At 42.1% G+C, this 11,177-nt stretch overlaps 1 protein-coding gene across 3 annotated transcripts; it reads right to left on the reverse strand.

The window, feature by feature from the left end:
- Nucleotides 1–2,099: 2,099 nt before the first annotated feature.
- On the reverse strand, nt 2,100–6,254 carry LOC148026372 (manganese-dependent ADP-ribose/CDP-alcohol diphosphatase-like protein). Of its 3 annotated transcripts, none has more exons than XM_087690809.1 (3): nt 5,980–6,251; nt 5,629–5,753; nt 2,100–4,574 (listed from the first exon to the last, which is right to left on the reverse strand). In XM_087690809.1, exon 3 carries the CDS (start codon nt 4,469–4,471, stop codon nt 3,539–3,541), a length of 933 nt encoding a protein of 310 aa, XP_087546935.1. In that variant the 5' UTR covers nt 4,472–4,574; nt 5,629–5,753; nt 5,980–6,251; the 3' UTR covers nt 2,100–3,538. The 3 variants fall into 3 exon arrangements, with proteins under 3 accessions (XP_087546935.1, XP_087546934.1, XP_087546936.1); XM_087690810.1 differs by lacking the exon at nt 5,629–5,753 and having other exon boundaries at nt 3,586–3,746; nt 3,842–4,574; nt 5,980–6,254; XM_087690808.1 differs by lacking the exon at nt 5,629–5,753 and having other exon boundaries at nt 5,980–6,250.
- Nucleotides 6,255–11,177: the final 4,923 nt, after the last annotated feature.

The following is an 11,177-nucleotide window of genomic DNA, read 5'->3' on the forward strand; positions in this document are numbered from 1 at the left end:
TCTTAGGTAAACTCCGTTTTACTTCCTTTTTACAGGCTTTATCCAGTCCCCTAATGAATCCTCTTGTTTTTTGGAATTCATCAATTCCTTCCAGTTTGAGGATTATCTCACGATATTCCTCCAGATATGTCAGTAGGGGTCGTCCCTTTTGTCTGACATAATCCCAATCTTCCCAATTTCTTTTCATTTCATTTTCAAGAAGAAATTCTTTTAAAAAGACGGATTCAAATTGAGCCCAAGTTTCAGGTATTTTATTCGCCTCCTTTAAAGTTCGCCACCACTTATATGCTTTAGGCCCCAAAGTTAAACTAGCCTCCAGTGCTTGGAGATGTGGTGGGGTATTTTTCAATTTATGTAAATCTTCCCATTTTTGGAGGAAATTAAAGATTGTATCTTTATTCCTATCTTTTTCCTCCCCGTAAAATTGAGGTGGTTTCATATCCTTTAAAACCGGATTATCCCTCAATTTATGATAAGTTTGGGGTTCTTTAGGATCTCGCATAGTCACATCTAAATCTTTCGATGAAGATGGGACATCTGAGATTTCTATCTTATTTTTATCTTTTTCCAACAATAAAGTTAACTGAGATTTTATTTCAGTAAGTGTTTGAGTTAAAAATTCCATTTGAACCCCCTGAGTTTGCACACAAGCAGAAAGATCATCGAATTGCTCTCTCGTGGCAAAAAATTCTTCCCATTGTTCTTCTTGTATGTCTGGTTCATGGGGATCTACCATAGGTTGATCCCCGGAACTAAAACTTTCCATTACCCTTTCTTTCTCTTTTTCTGCCATTAATACACTGGAATTGGAAAGCAAAAATAAGAAATTTGCATACAAGTAAAGTACTTCCCTGATTTTTAATGGCAGGCTGTGGCTTCAGTCGTGTATGATATTTTTCTGTCTGTCTCACAGCAATTGTCTCACGCACATCAATCGTGACACATTTTGCCTCACGGCTGATGCCTCTCGACTGATGCAGCTGACGCCTCTTCTTTTATTGACCAGAAACGGAATCGTGTTATCTCACGCTGGTTCTGGTTCGTTGTGCAGGCGTTGACCAGAAACGAAATTCCCTTTTTGCCTTTCGCCAGTCGACGGACCAAAAACGGGTCCCCGTTTCTTTTCTTTTTTCTGCCCGTAACGTTTCTGCAACGGGTCCCCATAACGTTAGATGTCACTTACGTGACGTAGCGCTGCACTTCTTTTTGTTTTCCTTCACGGCGCGTTCCGACGGCCCGTCCCGTCTCGTTTTCAACGATGTGACGTGGCGCTGCGCTTCTAATGTGACAAGTCGCTTCTCCGTTTTTCTTCACGGCCCGTCCCGTCGCGTTTTCTTACTGCGCCAGGTACTCACGCAACTTCACAAAGACTGACGGCCTGACTGGCGTCTGACAACCTGACGAACGATTATCGATCTGAGACCCCGAACCATAGGCTCTGATACCAATGATAGATGATGGAGAGTCCGAAAACTCAAAAACGATGGAAAGCACGAGTATCCTTCACCTCCCAGCCACGCCTAGATAAGTGCTGGCCCTCTAACCTGATCCCTTTGCTAGCCGTCAACTTCCTGGAGTCCTACTATTCCTGGACTCCCTTACTCTCTAGGCTCCCCTTAACCCCGTTCGGGCGCCCAAGAGCCCAGACGGTCATTCTCGTGTATGTTCCCCTAGATTTACCTTAATGTGACATTAAATATCACATTTAATGTCACATTCCACATTTATGACCTTAATTTGACATTAAATATCACTTTTAATATCACATTAATGTCACATAGAAGCATTCCTTCAATGCCAGGACCACAAAGGGTACCTTGAGTACCTCACCAAGTGGAAAGGGCATCCTCTTAAGGAAGCCACTTTAATTTCGAAAGCAAAGGTACACAAACATGGCAAAGATGCATTCACCATCTGGCTCAAGGAGAATCCCATCAATTCTTCCAATGTCTCTTAAGTTATCCACACGGAACTCATCATAAGCTCAATAATACCTCCACTTCTCATATGTAGTGGAGTCAAGGGTAGACTTACATAGTAACCTGAATAAACCAAAGATCCCAAACAATCTAGATGGACACTAACCAACTTGATAAAAGTGGTTGTATTAAGACCCCCAAGTCCTAGTGTGGCACACACTAACCAACCTGATAGTAAAGGCTACGTCGTTAAGACCCAACTAATGTCTCAAGTCCTAGACCGGCAAACAGTGGCCAGCTTGTTAACAGAAGTTGTGTTAAGACCCCGAATGAGTCAAATAACCTCTATCCTTAGATTGCTAAGGACAGCAATCCAATAAACGAGGGTGAGTATAAACGGCTTTGTAGCTATACCATGGTGTTGCTACTAGAAACACCTATATAGAGAGTAATAGTGACTCTGAGCCTTACATAATTTCCACTCACGTGTGATTTCCTATATCCAGTGGTGAACCCTCTTATGTGTAACGTCACGAGGGTGCAATCCTAAGATGTGCTTATGCTATACCGTTTCTTTGATTGAATAATACAAGAGTATACCTTGCTCTCACATATCGTGTTACCTTTCTATGTGCCATATTGAGTGAGTGAATGAGTACAAGTGCGTTGCCCGGGAGGGGGGAGGGGGGGAGGGGAATGATGCAGTGGGTGGTGATGGCAACATTAAAGGACAAGTAGATAAATCATGTGTATGTGCATTAACACATGTGCATGTGCACATGCATGCACTACATTTAAGAACAATTGCTTCACGCAAATTTAAAAAGTATCTTTAGCATTAGGGTATCATAAAAAAGGACCAAAATGCACAAGACGATCGATGGCATGAAGAGTGACATTCTTAGGACTTGAAAATTCCAAAAAAACCAAAATAACAAAATAGCAATAAAAAAGTGTCAAACAAGAGAGCTGAACTTAAAGTGGATACTCCATCAATATAGGAAGGGCTTCCCATAGCCAATATAAACATAAAACGTTATAGACATCTGTTTTTGGCATAATATGTTGTAGACATCTGTTTTCTGCCTTTCCTTGTTTAGTTTGAAAGATATTTCTGTCTTCCAAGTTGAAAACTGAACGCTCACAGTCAATTTTTGTGAGTTTAGTGATCAAAATTGCAATGGGTAGTTACAAATAAAAGAATTAGAGTTCAATGGTCATATTGGAAACTGATAGTGCAACAATCATCCAGATATTTCTAGAATATGCCTAGAATCTGTCATTCTTTGTCCAACCAATTAGGACAGGCTCATACTACCAATTGTGACAATCTCATGCACAAATCTCAATAAAGATTCACTTAAGATATATGCTTCTTGTTTTCCATTCTTTAACCCCCCAATTGTGGCGAATTTCATCATATGTCCTGCAATATGCAAGACCAAGCACATGACAAAATCTTGGTATAGATTCATTTGTAAAGTATCCTTCTCTTAGGCAAGAATGTGAATGTGTGAATCCCTCAGTCACCTCTTCCGTTGTCATGCCTGCTCCCTTGAAGTCTTCAGCAAATTGTATTTTTTATGTTTAAGGAACAAATAGTACAATTAACTGACAAATCACTGGAATTGCATCTCCGTGCTTTCCATACATCCATAGCCAGCAAGTGTGAGCCGATTCTGGTAAACATGGACGCACCCAAATGCATCCACTCCTGGTGGACACTCCAGTACAGCCTCAAGTACACGATGATGAACACCATGGGAATCTATAGTGTGGCCTCCAGTATGAGTGTGACCAGCCAGACAAACCTTAACACATTCGAACCTGTGAATGATTTCCAGTACATCATCATAGTTCCACAATAAAGCAGATGGAAAAGTAGCATCAGGATGAAATGGGATATGGCAGCAAATGATGACCTTCTGTCCCAAAGCAGATGCATCCTCAAGTATCTCAGTCAACCACGCCAATTGATATTTTCCCACAGCACCATTGAACATGACAAACCTTTCATCCATGTTAGCCAATCCTACAGGACTGTTTTTATCAGCATTTGGATTTTTTGCTTCAAGTAAGTGCATTGCCTCAATCCGGTGAGGATGTCCCTCAGGCCATCCTATCACACTTATATCATATGCATCTAGCACTACAATTCGAAATTCAGCAGCTGGACTGAAAGAGTAATATGCAGTTCCATTATGAGATGGTATACTCAGCAATCTATTAAGATCAGTACGGGGTAGATTGTAAAGACAATGATTCCCTAGCACATGATAGACTGGGCCACCTTGAAAAGATTCGAATTCATTTATTACTTTCAGAACTGCATTGTAGGACTCTTCCTTGGGACAAAATCCATCCACTATATCACCAAGGTGTATTGCAAAAGAAAGACATCCCATCTCGTTCCAACTATGTACTGCCCTTTGCAAAGCCTCAAGACTATGACGATAGTATCGGGGTACTCCCAGGAAGGAGTGTCCATCCTGGATGTCTGCATACTGAACATCAGTTATCACACCAAAGGAGAACAGAGGTTGCTCTGTCATTGCATCAAATGATGCTGACACTATCCTCTTGTTGAGATTTTGACTTGGAAAGATATGTTTGCTTAAGAATACAGCGACTTTTTTTGAGGTATAGGTGTTGATCCTGAGAAGCACTACAGCATATTAGACAAACAGCCTGGCAGTATAAACACAAAGATTCTCAATTGAAGTTCTCATCTTCTAACGAGCAGAGAATAATAAAGCAATGGGACTCCAAAAGAAAGCAAACGCAAAAGACCCCATGCAAAGAGAGGTTCCTCAATCAGGCAAGCATATGGTACAAAGGTAAACAAATACAGCATAGCCAGAGCAAAATTAGGGCTCCTCACAGCAGGGCTGGTCAAATCTATACAAAGCCTCTCAACCAGTCTGGTAGGATGGGGGGAAAAGCCACAACCGATGTATAGATCCAGCACAGGAAGTGCCAACTTGAGCAAGGAGATCAGGCTCTGCCTACCCCATGTGCTGAATAAGACTTGGCTGAGCTCTTGTAGATGACGTAACATCTTTCTAGTGTATGAATGGTGGCAATCCGAGCATCCTTCTAGTGCATGAACGATGGAAATCCAAAGCTCTATCAGATCACCAAGGACTGCTCTCTGCTCATCCAAATAGGCTACCATGTGAGGCTCCCAACAAGCTCTGAAATCTCAAAATGGGATGCCAAGGCTCTAGAACATATCTGCTAGTAAGTGCCACCAATCTCACCATGGTGCATGACCCATCCTCCATGATGAACATTGAGTTGCACCTCAAAATCATGCTCCAAACTAAGGCAATCGGATGAGTCATCCAAGACTATGCTCTGCTCAGCCGATAAAGCATGCAAGCAAGTCTCCAGTCCAGGTGTGCCTTCTCACAAAGTCCAAAGACATGTTCCAGAATCGCACTGCCCATTACCTGTAACATCTCCTGACACACCCCACCTAAGATCTTGCTGCATTTAAGCCAGCCGATGCATAAGTGTGCATCCCCTCTTACAACATTCCTGCCATACACACCCTCACTCGTCTTGAAAGGGCTCAGTGTCTTAGGGTAGTGTGCAATCTATCTACCATATACACGGTAATGGTGATTCTGCACATGTCTCTATCTGTCTAAAACACTAAATTTGGACACTTGACATTCAGAGAAGAATTACTACACTCCACACTCACAAGAGTAAGATGTGCACAGCGTACTCGCCCTTTGGCTTTTAGGAGGTACATATGAAATTCACGGGCCACTTCGATGATTAAAGCAGCAGGCTATTAAGGCGGCACCAAATGTATTGCACCAAAGTCTGCACACAATTATAACGGTTACTGAGGGCCTTGGGCACAGTGGAAGTGCATTCTCGGCAAACAGAATGAAGCTTGCGAATGTCGTGTGGGACGATTGACTGAACGATATCGGAAGAAGGGGGATGGAGGGAAAGAAAAGGGAAAAACAGACAAACATAGAGAGGCTAGAGAGACAGACAGACAGACAAACCGAGAGAGAGAGAGAGAGAGAGAGAGAGAGAGCACCTGTTTCCTCCTGCGCACTTGAATGACGTCACCGCGATACAAGCGTCTCGTCTTGTGACTGGCTTTGCTGCATAGAAGAACAATGTGTCCATGAATCAAAGACAGTCTGTCTCTCCTTGCACTAGCTCATATCGATCTGTCTCTCCTTGCACTAGCTCATCATCGATCGATATCAATCAATGGACCTTACACCTACATGCAATAGGCTAAATACGACATTGGGACTGCACCAGGATTTAGCATCAAAAACTTCACTGTGGCCATGTATGCCTGCTGAAATCTAGTCGGATTTTGGGCCTCCCAAACTCCTAAGGCAAATGTCATTCCCAAGAATCTTGGATGCTTACTATACTACCTAGTACCTATATCTATATGTGTACTTCTATTCTACGCTACATCATTATTTAGTAAACTACCAAGCCTAACTCCAATCTACATGGCTATTCGAACACGCTTCCAAGCCTTTCATCAATCTTCTATACTCTAGAGTCTACACTACATTATTCTTCAAGAAAATACCAAGCCTAACTCCAAACCTACATGCCAATTGTAGGACACTCCTAAGCCTTCTATAAACCTATACTAAACTATTAGCATTCAAGAAAATACAAAGCCTAAATCCAAACTTATACTATACTATTTAGTATTCAAGAAAACACAAGCCTAATTCCAAACCTATGACTATAGGACACTCCCAACCCTTCTAGAATCTATACTACTTTCTTACTATATGAAAACTTTGTAGCCCTTTCTTCCCCAACATATGATATGCTCTAAATGCCCTCTCCTTACAACAAGCTATTCTCTCTGATATTCCAGGGGTAAGTGACATTGCTCTCTCTCTCTCTCTCTCTCTCTCTCTCTCTCTCTCTCTCTCTCTCTCTCTCTCTCTCTCTCTCTCTCTCTCTCTCTCTCTCTCTCTCTCTCTCTCTCTCTCTCTCTCTCTCTCTCTCTCTCTCTGTGTGTGTGTGTGTGTGTGTGTGTGTGTGTGTGTGTGTTCTCCTAAAGGCATCCAACACTAGAGCTTAAGCATACGAAAGTAAGAAACAATATTGTAAACTATGGCACTACATATACCCATGTTATAATCATCAATGCAGAAGTACCCTTGCAATAAATCATGCCATCACAATATGTGCCCTTGCCTCTACCACTAAAGAATCGAACTAAAGAACATAGCACTGGAAAAAGGAAAAGAGGTAGAAAGAAGAGACTAAGAATTCCAACCCCACTAACAAAAGCAAGATAAGCAAAAAAAGAAACCAAGAGAAAAAATATATTTGAGATCAACATCAAGAAATTATGATGAAACAGAAACAGAAGAGCAAGGCATGATCATCCTAGCTGCTAAAAAAAGGTTAAAGAAAGAATTAAAAAAGTTGGAAGCCAGGATGAAGCAAAACCAAGAGGACTATGAGCATGCAATAGAGGCTTCCATTGAAGAAGCAATGCGTTAAAAAGATCCAACCGTTTCACAATGGATGGTTGAGATTCTAGCAGAGAAGGTGAAATCCTCTAAAGGAAAAGAGAAAGCGACAACATAATCATAGTCCTCTAACTCGGTAACCCTTGGTGAGCTTATGAATAGATAGGGAGCATGAAAGAATAGATTAGCAAGCTCATTAAGCCAAACAAAACCATGTTTCTAAACTAGGAAAACAAGCAATACCCTAATGAATCATCCAAGAGTACATAAGAACCTCCCATAGGAGGGCATGGCACTATAGGCAAAATAGGAGCTCTAGAGTAGCTATGTGCAGAACTTATGAGGGATAAAGTAGAAGCAATAAAAGCTAGATAAGAACTTCAAGAGAGACTAGATAAAACCCAAGAAGCCTACAAGAATTTCCTTGTGGAGTTTAACAACCAGGTACAAGATGTTAGAAGATAGGCATAGGAACCCACTATAAGCAAGGGTGTATGAGGGCAAATAGGTGTGAATAGCCTAAAGGGCAGGGGAAACCCTAACCCTAGCTAGGCAGAGGCTATATAAATAGCCTATGGGTCACTATCAAACTTGAGATAGAGTGTACCCAAGTTGTACTTTGAGCAACTTAGTAAACAAGATTTTGTTCTTGTACTTTGAGCTTCTATCTCCCTCTTGTGCACAATTTTTCCTACTGCAACTCTGATTCTCCACATGGTATCAAAGCCTCCTCTGATCCATTTAGCTTCCTCAAATCTCAGCTCCACTAAGTGCACAAAAAGAACTCCATTTTTCATCCATCTTCTTCACCTCCATAGCCTGTTTTGAACCCCCTGACCTTGGTGGACTTACTGCATGCATAGGAGGGCATTTCAACTCCTGCCATCTTCTAAAAACCTTCTCTCTACCTCAGGGCGCAACTGCGTGGCAAGTCAAATCTCGACATTGGGCAGCCAGGAGCACGGCATTGTGTTTTTTGTCAGAATGGCACAGTTCTAAACAGGCGGGCAATTCGTACAATAGCGCGGGCTATAGGAGGCGCAATAATGGCGGCCACCATAGGGCTTTCATAGCCCCCTTAGTGGACCATCTCCCCCTGAGAGGGCTTGGGGAAATTTGATCTCTATTGGCTACTAGAAGCCAAACCCTAACTATCAGTTTCCTGGTAGCTTCAAGCTTCTTCAACTTTCAAATTTCTCAATATTTGGTCATTAATAGTAATTTTAATCACTGAGTTAACTCCTTTGAGTCAATTACTAATCTCAAAACCTAATCTCAGAGGTTAATGCACTTGGAAAGCTATCATCAAGCTTATCAAGGCCAACATTTACCATCTCTAGCAACATGAGCTACAGATGAGTGCTTGTAAACACTAAAGCACATTGTTTAATCATCATTTCTGCTAATAATTACACAATCTAAATGTTTTTATCAGGAAATTAAAACAATTGAGTGCTTTGCTTCAAGTTGTAAGGCTATGTGTACAATTATAAACACATAGACCATCATACACTAGAATTGTATTGCATTTCTTGAGTGACTTTTTTCAAGTACACTGGTCAGTGAAATCAGAGGGATGAGTGTCATTGTACTCTCCTCGGAATCATCAACAACAAGCATTGAAATCATAGACCATCCTTGTCCAACACAAGGTTCATCCACTAGTCATATTTTGAAATATCACATATGTATGATTTTCAGCCTTTCTCCTCATTACAACTTTGATATCAAGTGTTTGATTTGCTTCCGCATTCAATGGCAAGCTTGTAAGCGACTAGACACTGCCCTTGTTCTAGCAAGTGGTAAGACCTTCCCAATGGCCACCACATATGCTGATGTTCATCCTCAAATTCAAAAATTTGATGGCAAAGATTTCCACCGATGGCAAGTACTTATCAAGTACAAGATGATGGAGAGAGGGTATTGACCTCTCATTCAATGCACTAGAGCTGTAAACTCTGCAACTCTGGTTGATGTAGAGGATGACCAATGTGCCCAGGTGATCATCATGTTACACTTAGATGAGTCCTTAATTCATCATGTTGATCAACTAAATACTACTAAAGAAAAATGGGATGAGCTTGAAAAGCTCTATGGAGCCACTGGTAAAAATACTAAAATCTTCCTTAAAATTGAATTCTTTAGCTTGGAATATAGATTAGGAGAAGACTTGGGAAAATTCATTTCTCACATGAAGGGACTTATGGCACAACTCGCCTCAGTACAAGCTCCAATACATGAAGAAGATGCTATTGCTATTCTCCTAAAAGCTGTAAAAAAGGTATTTCCTATCCTTGTAACCACTCTTACCAACATTCTAGATCCTACATTGGCAAATACCATCCAATTGAAAGGGAGCGACAGATCGAAGGTTGGACTCGAGAGCTATGGTGGGAGAGCAAGAGCAAGAAAGGGAGAGACTAGAAATAGGAACTCCAACAGTCACAATGTGTGACCGGGCCTTCCTTTATTCAAACTGTCACTAAAAGAATAAAGAATAAAGTGACGGTGACGGGCGCCCGCCACCTGCAATGTGCAGTGGCGGTGACTGTCAGTGTAGTAATACACGAGCGGCTAGGCAGAGGCGCCTTTACCCCCAACAACCTCCCACTTAAAGGCAAATCTTCCCCAGTGAGGAGTGAAAAGAAAAAGAAAAAAAAATAGTACAACATGTACACATGTACAACAGGATGAGGAAAGACGTCATCTCATCCCACGCCCTTCAACCTCCTGAGGAAGGCAAAGCGCTCTATAGAGAGGCCTTTCGTGAGCAGATCTGCAGGATTCTGGTCAGTCGAGATCTTGACAAGATCAACAAACTTGTCCTCAACGACCCCACGTATGAAGTGATACCTCACCTCAATGTGTTTCGTCTTCTCATGGAAGACCGGATTTTTGGCGAATTTTTGGCTAACTGAATAGCACTCATAGAATCCGAATGCAGTGTAGGGATAGCATCAATACCAAGGTCAGCAACTAAACGACCCAACCAAATGCCCTCCTTGCAAGCCTCAGTGGCTGCAACATACTCGGCCTCTGTAGTAGAAAGGGCCGTGCATTTCTGCACCCTGGACATCCAAGAAACAGCACCTCCAACATAGGTGAATACATAGCCGGAAGTGGACTTCTTACTATCTGCATGTCCTGCATAATCAGAGTCTGTGTATCCCATGACTCCTGTATCCTAGCTGCCATAGCATATGCACATATCTGCAGTGCCCTTCAGGTACCTCATGATACCCTTCACGGCATCCCAATGCGTCTTGCCAGGTGTAACCATATAGCGTGCCACAACACCAATTGCAAAGGCAATATCTGGACGAGTGGCTATCATGGCATACATAAGACTGCCCACTGCGAATGCATAGGGAATCTTGGCCATCTCGGCCCTCTGCTCATCTGTTTGCAGACAATCAACCTATGATACCCTCACATAAGAAGGCAATGGACAGCCAACAGGCTTTACATCCTACATGCGAAAGCGATCAAGGACTTTATGAATGTACTCCCTTTGTGACAAGTAGAGGAGTCCCTAATGCCTGTCGCGTCTAATGCGCATACCAAGTATGTGAGCAGCCTGTCCCAGATCTTTCATCTCAAAGCTCTTCTTGACCTGAGCCTTAAGAGCATCTAGCTCATCATGAGCTTTCCCTGTTATCAACATATCATCCACATAGAGTACCAAAATCAATAAAGAACCATCACGGGCTTTCTTCGTGTAAAGACACGGATCCATAGCACTCTGGCTATAGCCCTATGACTGCATAAAGGC

The sequence above is a fragment of the Lygodium microphyllum genome, chromosome 13 (assembly GCF_053477565.2).
Source record: "Lygodium microphyllum isolate KBCC chromosome 13, Lygodium_microphyllum_v1.1.10, whole genome shotgun sequence".
Classification (NCBI taxonomy): Eukaryota; Viridiplantae; Streptophyta; class Polypodiopsida; order Schizaeales; family Lygodiaceae; genus Lygodium; species Lygodium microphyllum.